Source organism: Colius striatus, chromosome 29, assembly GCF_028858725.1.
Source record: "Colius striatus isolate bColStr4 chromosome 29, bColStr4.1.hap1, whole genome shotgun sequence".
NCBI classification, from domain to species: Eukaryota; Metazoa; Chordata; class Aves; order Coliiformes; family Coliidae; genus Colius; species Colius striatus.
Genome location: NC_084787.1, coordinates 1,180,330 through 1,192,524, shown reverse-complemented (window position 1 = coordinate 1,192,524; position 12,195 = coordinate 1,180,330). Strand labels below are relative to the sequence as shown.

At 48.2% G+C, this 12,195-nt stretch overlaps 1 protein-coding gene across 3 annotated transcripts; it reads left to right on the top strand.

Moving 5' to 3' along the window:
- The first annotated feature begins 477 nt into the window (after window positions 1–477).
- ANP32E (acidic nuclear phosphoprotein 32 family member E) lies at window positions 478–11,415 on the top strand. 3 transcript variants are annotated; one of them, XM_062016039.1, is made up of 7 exons: window positions 478–782; window positions 2,485–2,634; window positions 3,206–3,328; window positions 4,595–4,757; window positions 6,008–6,165; window positions 7,676–7,730; window positions 8,570–11,415. In XM_062016039.1, the coding sequence occupies exons 1-7, from the start codon at window positions 729–731 to the stop codon at window positions 8,635–8,637; spliced, it is 771 nt and encodes a 256-aa protein (XP_061872023.1). In that variant the 5' UTR covers window positions 478–728; the 3' UTR covers window positions 8,638–11,415. The 3 variants fall into 3 exon arrangements, with proteins under 3 accessions (XP_061872023.1, XP_061872021.1, XP_061872022.1); XM_062016037.1 differs by having other exon boundaries at window positions 642–782; window positions 6,011–6,165; XM_062016038.1 differs by having other exon boundaries at window positions 642–782; window positions 8,573–11,415.
- Window positions 11,416–12,195: the final 780 nt, after the last annotated feature.

The window sequence follows — 12,195 nt, the reverse complement described above, 5'->3', positions numbered from 1 at the left end:
GGCATGCAAACGCCCATCCGCCGTCACCTCGCCCCCCGTGGGAGGAAGCAGCGGGTGCAAACCCCAGGGGGCTGCCGAACCCCACGCCGCGTGCAGTGGGGTACACAAACCCCCATCTGCACCCCGTCAGGGCACCGCAGGGCACGCACCGCCCCTTCCCCTCCCCCCGCCCCGTGCGGCCGCACACGCAACCTCGCACCCTCGGCCCACCGCCCCGCGCCAAGCGACACGTACAACACGCCGCTCGCATCGTCTCCCCCACGCGCGACCCTCCCGCCACCACGTGCGCGCGGGGGCGCGCGCTTCGCCTCCCGCGGGTTCCCGCCATCCCGCGCGCGCGCGCGCACCGAGCCATCGACCCCGCCCCCAAAGCGCCGCCAGACGGGCAGCGCCGGCAGCCAATCGCGCGTCGCCCTCCGCGGCGCGCCCCGGCCAATGAGAGGCGCGAGCGCGGCGGAGGAAGCCCCGCCCCGGGGCGGGGGCGTGGCGGCGGGAGGGGGCGCCATGCGCCATGTCATGGAGGCTCAGTGTGCGAGCGGCCATTGACGGGGCCGGAGCTGCGCGCGGAGCGGGGCGGCGGCGGCGGCTGCCCGCGGCGTTCCCCTCCCCACTCCCGCTTCCCTCCCGCCGGCGCCTGCCGCGACAGCGGTAGCGACCCCCGCGGCCGTTTCCCCGCCGCGCCCGGCCACCCTCCCTCGCTACTGCGGAGCCGCGGGAGGGGGGGGGCGATGGAGATGAAGAAGCGCATCAACCTGGAGTTGCGGAACCGGGCCCCGGAGAAGGTGAGGGGCGGCGGGGCCGCGCTTCCGCCCGCCCTCCCCCGGCACGGGCCGCCGCCGCCGCCGCCTCTTTAGGCCGCGCGGGCCCCGCGGCGCCGCCGCCGAATCTGGGTCAGCCGTGGCGCAGGAGCCCCGCGGGGCGCGGGCGGCGCTTCCGGGCGCTGGCCGCGGGGCGGTGGGGCACCCGCGCCCCCTCCATCCCTCCCTCCTTCCCTCCTTCGCCGCGGCCCCGCGCCGCGAGGTCGCCCCCTCGCCCCCCGAAGTTGGCCGGGGAAGGTGGGGGGAGGGAGGGCGGGCGCGGGTGGGCCCCCAACTTGCTCCCGCCGTTAATCCCCTCCCGCCTCGCCTCCGGCCGCCTCCAACTCGCGGCGGTAGTAAACAGGTCACGGGCGCGCCGAGCTCAGCCTCGACCTTTCCCTCATCCTTCCCCTTTTTTTTTTTTCCCTGTAATTAATGTCGCTTTCCGCCTCCCGCCCCCCCGCCGGGCGCTGCGTGGCGCGGCCGCCTCGGTCCCGCTCCTGCTGCCGCCGCCCCACACGATGGGGAGCGGCGGGGACAGACGGGGCTTCGCCTCCCCACAGCCCCCCTCCCAGGAGCAAGTTTCTTCGGGAAAAAACGCGAAAATCAAACCCCAGAAACCTTCAAAGCCCCAAACGCGCTGGGAGCTCACGTGCGCGCCAGGCGCTTACGGAGCGCCGCTCTGTGCCCCACGCTGAAGCCTGGGGGCGCGCCGCGTGGGGCAGCCCCTCAGGACCCCTGTCCCCTCCCGTGCAGCTCTCATGGCTCCGGCAAATGCTTTGGCATCGAAAAGGAGGGGGGAAGGTGGCAGAAAATCCAGCGCCTGTGGCTCGCCCCGGGGGTGAAGTCCAGATGGGGCTGGTTTGGGGAGGGGGAAAAGTGCCTAAAAGTGTTGATTTCCCCAACGAGCTGGTGTTTCATGAAGTTTCTCATGGCAGGTACCTGAAAAGGCCTCGGTGTGTGTCCTCTTTGGGCAAAGCTGTGAGGGTTTCCTCTTCTCTGGCAGCTTTTGTGAAAACTTGGTGCTCGTTTTGGGGCTTTTTTCAGATGGAAGGAAATAAACCAAGGTGGGGGTTTCCCTTGAGGCTGGCAAAGCTCAGCACTCCTGGAATATTCTGCAGGACTCCTGGAATATTCTTGTTTAAAAGCGTGTGGGGGGAAGAGTCACCTTGTTAATGTCTGTTCTGATGAGCAGCGTGTTCCACCCTACATCAGATAATTACAGATTAATTGGCTGCTCCTCGTTACGGCTCCTCAAAGTGTCCCGGATCCATTATTGAGTTGTTTCAGTGGCTTTGGCATTGAGGAAATCATTTCCTTGGGTTTGAATGAACCTGCAGGAAGTTCAGAAGGAAGTTGAATGTGGTGATGGGTTTGAATATGCACACTGAAGGGATGAAGCCTTAGAGAGGAGTTAGCAACTCGCCTCTCTGGGATCGATGAAGTCTGGGGTTAGAGGGTTGTTTGCAGAGAATTCGAAGCATCCTCAGAGAGGAAACTCTTGCAGGGTGGTTGGATTTCATTAACTAGGTGAGTGTCAGTGATTTTTTTTGGACCAGTCTAGTCTGAGTTGAAAGGAAGCACCAAACCAACGGATATTTAACCACCTGCAAGCTGTGGCTCAGATGAGGCGTGTGGGGCTGTGTGGAGGCTCGGTAAAGCGAGCGACTCGCTATCTCGTTTGAAGGTGACGGAGTTGGTGCTCGACAACTGCCGATCCAGCAACGGGGAGATCGAAGGGCTGAACGATTCCTTTAAAGAACTGGAGTTTCTTAGCATGGCCAACGTTGAGCTGACGTCGCTGGCCAAACTTCCCACGTTGAGTAAGCTCCGAAAGGTAAGTCAGAACCCCACACCACCAGCGCCCTGAGAAGCAGAGTCGTGGGCGACCCCCTCATGGTTTTGCAGTTGGACTTGGGGGATGGTTTCTGAGCAGACTGGGAAATGGTGCCATGTCCAGTCTGTGGGATGGGGATGGGGGTTAAGATCTGAAGTAGTTTTGAGTATTTCCCAGTTATGGTCAGATTGTGCTTGGGCAGTGACCTGTGGGACAGCAAGTGCTGATCCACTGCTGTTGTGCAGGCTTGATGGATTTTGGGTGGCTGTTGTGTTGCTCAAGTACCATTGCATGTTGTTGGCAGAAGGAAGGTTTGCAGGAAATTCCACTATTAGGTCTTGTCCTGACTTCAAACTTCAGTATCCAAAGCTGTGAGGTTTTAAGGAATCATTGATCATCCTCAGAGGAACTTTCTGACAGCCAAAAGGTCTGCGACTGTTCCAGCTCAGCTTTGTGATGAGACTGTGAAGTTAAAGGGAGGAGGATTAAAAATGTTGGGGTCTCAGTCTTAATGGTAAGAAGCCAACCATGTGGTTACTCAATGTTGGGTGTTTTTTTTCCTGTGCAACAGCTGGAGTTGAGTGACAACATCATTTCGGGGGGCCTGGAGGTCCTTGCAGAACGGTGTCCGAATCTCACGTATCTAAATCTAAGTGGCAACAAAATCAAAGATCTTGGCACTGTGGAAGCTCTTGTAAGTACAAGGGGAGAAGGGCTCGTGGAAGATGGAAGTCTAAGAAATGCTTTGTCTTTTAACCAAGAACTAGTTAGTTCTGTTTGCAAGGGCTGTGTTTGAGCCTTTGTTTTCAAGCACAGTCTAGAAACAAGAGTGGTCCCGTGTAGGAAATGTGCAGGTGCAGAGATCAGGGGGATACTTTATAGCTGCTTCTGTTCCTTTTCAGCTAAAAGACATGTGGAATGACATTTCTTTTCTCACTGTTCATGTTCTACATTCTTTTTCCCCCCTCCCTGTGCCAGCTCAGGTGAAATGGATACTGTGGTGGTTTAGGGTTGTCAGTATTCCAGTTGGTCCTGACTTGATTAACTCAGTGGCACGGTGATTACAGACCAGACCTGTGGCTGTAAAACGCCTTCTGTGCTGGAGGTGGGACCTACAGAAGATGGTTTGGAGCTTCTGTTTGGCCTCTGTAAGAGCAGTAGCCAAGTTCCATATGACCCAACACATGGTGTGTGTGTCAAGGTAGAGTTTGTCTAATAAGCCCCAGCCTGAAGCTTTCATTAAGCTTTGAAGTGAGGAGGCCGTGTGTGAGGTGGTCAGTGAGGAGCAAACCTGGAAAGGCCCCACTGGAGGCTGCTTAAATGTAGGGAGAAGGCTCCAGTGTTTCTCCCATTTTTCTAGGTGATTATGGAGTTTTTAGGACTTTGGTACACAAGGCATGTTTTAGAAGTGCTCATAAAGGTTCTTCCTCTGCTTTAACCCAGCAGTTAGTAGAACAAGTAGAGAAGAAACACTTTCACCATCAGTTGTCCAGTCTCTATTGTTCAGAAAGCAAACTCTGCTTATAAATCCTGCTGACTGCCTCTTGCTCACTCTTCCCAAAGTGCCTGTAATTGCATTAGCCATACTATTGACTGCAAGGTGGCTGAAGTTAAGTGGTTTCTGCCCATTGTTGCCCAAACAAAAATAGGTGATGCAAACAAAACCTGACCCCAGATGTGTGTTACGGTGGTCTGGTGCTTCAGGGAGGTGTTGGATGTGCTGTGGAGCTGGTCTGTGGGAGCATTTTGAGGAGGAGTTGTGAATACTGCCAGCAACTTTTTGAACTGAAGCTTGTACCCAACATGGAGCAAAATATTGAATGAGAAAGAAGGGATGGGGACAAAATAACCTGAGTAGCTGGGTGTGTGTGGGCTGCGACCTCGCTGTGCCTTGAAGCACCACGTAGTTGTATCAAGAAAGGTGGGAAAAAACCCCTCAACCTTTTTCCTGTATTTTCAGCAAAATCTTAAAAACCTGAAGAGCCTTGACCTGTTCAACTGTGAGATTACAAACCTTGAGGATTACAGAGACAGCATTTTTGAGCTGCTCCAGCAAATCACGTACCTCGATGGGTTTGATCAGGAAGATAACGAGGCACCGGACTCGGAAGATGATGATGAGGGTAATGTGCTGAAGCAAGCCATGGATAGAAAGGCTGCTGTCATCAGGTTGTAGGTGTAGCATGGGGTACAGTGACTTCTTGAATGCACTAGTGCCATCCCATCCTCTTACTTTTGAAGTGCAGCCTCATAGAGCTCGTTTGCTATTTACATGCTGATACAGAAGGAAAGCTCCTGTTAGAGGGTTTGAGTGTCCATGCAGAAGCCGTGTGAGACTGAGATTAAACTACAGACACTGCTACAAAGATGTAAATGTTCTCTGAACAAGTTGTTGCCAGTAGTGAAGCACTTCTGGTGCTAAGTTCCTTTTGATCCAACCTCAGTTGCAGTTGTTCACGAGGCAGTTCCTACGTCTCCACTGTTGTTACCCAGTGGAAAGGGAAACCCAGCAGCGTGTGGCTACAAATTCTGCATCAATGTCATTGCTCTTCTTTAATTGTACCTGGCTTAAGAAATGACACAAAGCTGCTAAAAACCATCCAGAATGCATTTGATGGGCTGTTGTTGTGAACACGTGTGGCGTAAAGTAGGGAGACTTGGGCTGTATCTGTTTATGACAGAGGGTTCTGAGGGATTTCTTTGTGCCCTAAATCATCAGCTGTGTGCCAGGGCACAGCTGCCAAGGGGCTGCTGGCCAGTACTTGGACACATCCAGGTCTGGAGGCCTGTGGTTAAAAGAACTCGGTGAAAGGCAAATAGTTGATATTTGGAAGGTGAAAGTAAAGCCAGTATTTGAGAACAGATTGAGGAAGTGAGTGTTAAATCACCTTATCGTTTCTTGTCATTTGCTTAACTGAAACTGTGAAGGTGGTTATGTGCTCCAGACATGGGGATGAGATGAGAGATTGTCTCTTTGAAACTGCTTCAGAGTTCCTAGTAAGTGATTAAAAAACAGTCAAATAAGCTGGTTTTGCCTTTAAATATTTTAGGGTTTGATTCTGCAGAGAAGCCTCTCCTTCCCCTTGATGTGATGTTCAGCTCCCTCACAGGAGTTTGCATATGAAGCTGCTTCAGGTGTTGAGAATTTTGCCTGAAGCTTGTGGTGTAAAACATTAGTGGCCTGCCTTTGGGGGGGAGGGAAAAAGGATAAAGATGTGTTTCCTTAATCATGCTTGTTTCTCATGTGTTGCCTCCATTTAACAAACCCTTAACCAAACCCTTCTGGAACAAAAGAGTTACAACTTATACAAACGTGCAGCAAGGGGAGTTAATAAAAGTTACAGATATATGTTAAAGTTCTCTTTCATTTCAGAAGGAGATGAAGATGATGATGATGAAGATGAGAATGAAGCTGGTCCTCCAGGGGAATACGAAGAGGAAGATGATGAAGACGATGGAGGTTCAGATTTGGGGGAAGGTGAAGAGGAGGAGGAAGTTGGTCTTTCATACCTGATGAAAGAAGAGATTCAGGTGAAGTTTGTAAATTCTGTCAAATGAAGTAGAATAAATGATTTTGGTTTTCCAAAGAAAATACCCTGCTCTTGGGAAAGAAGAGGAACTAGCAGCAGGTTCTCAGTACTTCAAGTAAAATGAAACAAAGGAAAAGTCTGGTTTTTGCTGCTCTAAGTGCTGGGGTTTTTACCATGCACTCACTTGAAAATGTGGAAGGTAGCCCCCAGGATGTCTGGAGTAGCACTGTGCTAAAAGGTGGAGGAAGAAACTAGGATAAGAAAAAGTCCACATTTTACAGGGTTATGAATCGATTCTTGTACAATCTGGTGGTGCCTGAATGATCATTGGGTGGAAGTAAAAATCAGGAGTCCCGACTTTGACTTTCCTCTGATGGCTGCGGGGATTTGGGGGGAGAATGTCTGATGTGGATTTTGTGTGCAAGCAGCTCATGCATTTCAGATTGAGAGGAACCCTGTGGACACTTCTATTACTCTTACTTTGATAAGAGTTCACTTCCTGTCAGCTGCACTTCATGTGGCTGTGCAGAGCCTGAGCTAAACCCTCTGGCTTCTCCAGGCTGTTCTTGGAGCCAGTGCTCCAATCATTTGCTTGCAAATGTAACTTTGTGTTTGCTGTCACCCCTTGAAAAAATAACAGCTGTAGCACCATGAAGCTAAAACTAAACAAGCCAGGAGCCTAGAGGTAGCTCTTTGGAAAACAAGCACTGGGTGACTAGGTAGAATACCAGGAGTGAATAGTATGTGGTCGTTAGGGAGTGGGTGTGTGGGGGTGTGTGTGTCCTGCTGCTCACGCTGTGACAGACGCAGGTGCCATGTTTGTACTTTGTGTTCACTGAGGTTTGGAAGGGGGCTGGGCAGGGTGAGGTAAGCAGAACTCTGTGTTTTCACCAGTGAAGTCCTGTAGCATCCAAACTAACCCAGAGTGGTTTTTAATTCCCATGCTGTAAGGGCAGCTGTCAGATGAGCTCTCTAATGTTTTCACTCATTACCTTACCCTACATATAAACAGAGATCTTGCACCAAGATTTCATTTCTGGGACTGCTGATTGTTAATTGATTTACATTTTTCAGCTATCAGCTTTAAAAAAAAACCCAAACAAACCAACAACTTCATTTGACACAGAAACAGTAATTTTGTGAGGATCTGCTAGCTGTTTGGCTTTCTCCTCTTCCTTGTCCTTTAGTCACAGTGGGTTAAAAGGGAAAGTAGAGCTGTTTGTCTGTTTACTGTTGTTGTTTTTGCAATGACTTACTCTGGAGCGGGTGTTAAGGTTAGTGATAAATGGGAAACACAAGGGAAGGAGGAGACTAGGCCAGCAGATAGGCTGCCTGGGGTGACTGGGTGTGCTGGAGGCAGTGTGGAGCCTGTCAGTGTTAGATGCCCAGTACCAAGCCAGTACATGTGGGGTGTGACCTCATGTGGGGCCTTCTGAGTTCCTGCTCAGGATCAGTGTGTCAGCAAAACTGAAATAACCAAATTCTAACAATATTTCACCTCTTTTGTAAAGGATGAAGATGATGATGATGACTATGTTGAAGAGGGAGGAGATGAGGAAGAAGAAGGTAAGACAATTCCTAGGAGGCAAACTTGCTCCTCTGTGCTGGCTAATGGCTTAGCTAGTGAGCCTAATCATATTTTCTCTAATCCTTTTATCAATGGTTCTGGCTTAATTTTATAAAGTCCTGTTTTGATGTCCAGACACATGTCTCATGGTAAAAAGCTTGGTGCACTCTGATTTGTGAGTGGCTTAGCTGGATGAATCTCTGGGTCCCAAGTCGTTCAGACATCGGAGTCCCCTGTTACTACTGGTCAACAGCTCCTCCAGTCCCTTTAAAAAACATTATCAAGTTTCAGCTTCAAATTAGCTGGCTTTTCCCCTGAACTTCACTTGCTCTGACAGTTAGGAACTCTGCCCTAATCTTTAAACTCTCCCTCCAGCAAAATTTTGTGTCATCTTCTGAAGCAGTAATGCGAATTGTTCACTTCTTACAACTGCAGCCTTGCAATCCATGAAGCCAACAAAGCAGGCAGGCAGGATGGCTAATGAGTCAGGAAATGACTGCTGGAAAAGATTTCTGAAGCTTGGACAAAGTTGCATTTCATGATTTCACCACAAGAGCGCAGAGTCCACTGCCTGGACTCAGCACGTTTCTAAGAATAAGCTCCAAGACATTTATGCAAGAAGCTTCTGTCAGTTTGTTACTGGGGAGAGAAAGGAGCAGGTTTCATCTGCAGGATGCAGGGTCTGCACAGCCTCAGAAAACTAAAGCTGGGCAGACTGAAAATGGAAATTACTCTCTTTCTCAAGTCTGTGTTAAGAGAAAGCACTCGTTTATAACTCGTTTATAACGTGTGATGTCTGGGCAGAAGATGAGATGTGTGCATGTTTCTTTTTCCTTAGCAGAGGGTGTTCGAGGGGAGAAGAGGAAACGAGACCCTGAAGATGAAGGCGAGGAAGAGGACGATTAATTTGTTCTAGACACAAGTAGGACCAGACTCTTCAGTTACAGAATACGCAATAGTGATTATGCAGATCTGTATGTCCATGTACCATAGATGTCCCTACAGAAGAGAATATGTTAACTTTTTATAGGAAAAAAAAAAGTGTGGTTTTACTATTCTTGCCCTTTTTATCATTCCAAATAAGATCTAATAGCCTGGTAGTGAACCTCTATGTAGAAAACAATTTTCAGCCCTATAATCACTGAAGCCATTGTCATGTTTCCCCCCCTCCCCGACTTTTGTTTGGAGCTCTTTAATTTTATATAAGCTTGCTGTGTTGGTCATCCTTAGCCCAGTTGAAACACCCATTTCCTGTGGGTTTCACATTGTGAATTTCCTTCAAGATTTTAAAAGGTTTTTATACTTAAAGCTGAACTCAAAAATGCCCTGTGGCAAATTCCAGTCTCTTAAAGGAGAAGTTGACTAAGATGAGTTTACCAGGGATTCTATTTCAGATCAATAACTTAAGGTTACACCTTTATTTTAGCTTTTTAAAGGTGCCTCCTGGCTTATTTTAAGTCTCCATTTTGTGCATTGTGTTGTCAAGCCAGAGCAGGTCTTGGAAGATCTTTTGTTTTCTCCTGCTGATGCTGATGTTGTGTGTTTGCTGGAGTGTTCACTAGGTACCTTCAAGGATGTATCTTGGCAAACCGAAAGGTTGCAGTCCTTCAGTTTGCTCCCAACATAGAGTCACTGCAGGTGTTAATGAAAGCAAGTAACTTGTCTTTTTTAACCATTTTGCTAGAAATCTTTGTTGAAACTCTCACTCAGCTTGCTCTTGCATTGTCATTTTTGGGGAATTCTGCCACAATCATGGTGTTTGGCTGTAAAATAGATGCATTTCTGATGCAGAAGTTAACGGGTAACTCCTTCAAGCACATTTGTTTTCAACACCCCCTCCCCCTAGAATCATTGCAGATGAACATGTGAAGTCTTTCCTTGCAAGTCACCTCTTAAATCTGGTTATAGAGAAACCATTCGAGTTCCTGTATAATACTAGTTAATAGTTTAGGGGTTTTTTAATATCAGATGACTGCAGAAACTTGTTCCACTGCATATACAGTCGGTGGTGAGTGTGGGAGACACACAGGCTTTCTTCTAGCAGCCTGATGGTGACCAACAGGTCTTAACTAGTTGTACCCCAGCAGATTCCTGTTCTCTGTGTGAGCCACTGTTGAGGCAGAGAGCATTCCTCTCAGCCACCATTTGGAACGAAAGCGCTAGTCTCGCTACAAAACTAATTCCCATTGTCTCATGTAGGTACTGAACCAAATACCACACACAGCTTTATTCCAGAGACTTATTTTTATATCTGTCTTGGCTGACAATAGCTGCCATTAAACTGGGGGAGACATGGAGGGTGGGGGAAGAGGGAGGTTTCCTGGACCTAAGTTGAGTCACTCACCCACAGCTCGGTTCCACGCACGTACTTACTAAGTATTTCACTCACTAGCAGACTTCCAGTGTGACTTCCAGCTCTTTAGATACTGCAGGGTTGAAGTTCTGCAAAGCCCAATTCCTTGTGGTTTGTTGGGATTTTTTTGTTTGGTTTTTATTTCTCCCCCCTCAAATAGAGCCTTAAATCATAGTTTCTCACATAGCTGTGAAGCATAGCCAGCCATTAACAGCACGGGAATGAAAGGAGTCAGGCAGATGGCAATACACTGAGAAACAGACTAAAATGGGGTTTGCATTCGTTTCTCTTTCTTTTTTAACAAATACCTGTAAAGACACTAGAAAAGTAGTGGTAAAACTACGTCTGCAACCACAATCCCAAGTTCCTGTGTTTGTGTATGAATTCTGAATGAATAGAAACCTTAGGTAAGTGCACAGCTGGTCTTGTCCTGGAGGCTCTGTGTTCAAGGCAGTTGCTTTGTGCTCAGCTTTGAGATAGAAAAGTGTGTTTTCCCATCTTTTTGCTTCTTTGGGGTTTTTTTTTGGATTGAAACCTGTTATTTATAAGTGTGTACTTTAAAGTACCTCATTGTCAGGGCTTTCCTTAACTGTCTTCTACTGATGCATATAAAATTAGTTTTAAATGGAAAGAAAAATGTATTTTGATGGATTAAAAGGATTTGAGAACTGGTCTCGTTTCAGTGAGTGGGTCCAATTTTGACACTGGATGAGCTAATAGGATGTAAACTCAGAAGGGGTTAGCAGACCTTTCCTAAAGAGAGGGGGACTGAAAACGACTTGCAGCGTCACCTGTCAGCTGCTAAAAACCAACCAACCTGAGCCTCGCCCAAAACTGACCTTCCCAAGTCACTTCTGTCTTTTCCCGTGTCACCGTGGAGCTGTGGCCTCTCAGCTCTGTCAGCTTTGGCATGCAAGGGAAGCAGCGAAGCGTTTTTTAAACTCAGTAATACAGAGCCTCCAGATAACTTTTGCAACTTTTTTGCTTGGTGGGTGGTCTTTTCATGCAAATAAACGTTAAGGGTGGGTTTTATATTTTGTAGAGGTTTTTGTCCTATTTTAATGCTCTTTGTATGGCAGTATGTATATAGTGTGTTTCGGTTCCTTTATCAAACTCTTTTTTCCTTAAACTTTGGAGTAACTGATTTTTTGTGCAACTGTGTTTTGAATAAAGCCATGACAGTGTTAAATTAAAGAAAACAACCCTGCAGCACTCTTCTGGTAACTTTTAGTTGTAACAGAGACACGTTTCCTCCCTCTGTGTGCTGTAAATTTTAAATTAAAAGTTTTCAAACCGAATTATTTCAAATAAATTGAGACTATTGTATTGGATTACTCCTTGTGCTGTGTACACTTGTGGGGAATGTGTGTTAAGGAATGGAGGAAGGGGTAATTGCTTATTTTTTTGCTGTTACCTTTTTGGTGCGGAAGCCTGCACAACTGCACATCTTTCTGGAGCTAGAACTTGGGCTTGAGCTCTTGGTAATGCTGTCAGTTGAGGAAGGATGCTGTGGAAAACCCAAAGTGATGCCTGGATAGTTCCCTTAGTGTTTCCAGATGGGTTTTTAGTGTAGAAACAGAAGTTGGAGCTGCCAGGGCTTTTGCATACCCTACAAACCGATACCACTGAGTGTAGCTGAGGTATGCAAGTCTGAGGCTTCAGGAACAGAAATGGAAATACAGAGCCTGTTTCTATTCTGCTCTTCATAAATGCTGACTTGGTGTGCCCTACAGCCCAAGCTGCAAGGCTAATGCTGTCCTTCCACAGGAGCTGCCTCTGTGGGAATATCTCCTCGTTTAAGAACAATGTTTTAAAGCTGCTTCTCCTCCACGGCTACACATAGCATTGTTTTTCTTTTGGGATTAGTCCAGAGTTCTTGGCAAAAATCCCCTGGATACACTTGAGAAAACTAGTACCCAAACAGGCTTTTCTTCTGAGTTGAGGATTACCCAAGAAATGGGTGGTGGCTTTCTGGGATTTCATTTTTTTTCCCCTTCTTAAGTATGGGGAGGAATCGCCCCATATTGGCTGTTCAAACCCTGTACACCCACTCTCCTATAGCAGAGTGAGACCAAAGCAGGACCTTGAGCTTCAGCCTTGTCTTTACCCTA

Excerpts from the sequence above, each read along its gene's own strand:
- ANP32E (XM_062016039.1), top strand. The coding sequence starts at position 729 with ATGGAGATGAAGAAGCGCATCAACCTGGAGTTGCGGAACCGGGCCCCG. Across the intron at positions 2,635-3,205 it reads CGTTGAGTAAGCTCCGAAAG|CTGGAGTTGAGTGACAACAT; the intron begins GTAAGTCAGAAC and ends CCTGTGCAACAG. Across the intron at positions 4,758-6,007 it reads CTCGGAAGATGATGATGAGG|AAGGAGATGAAGATGATGAT; the intron begins GTAATGTGCTGA and ends CTTTCATTTCAG.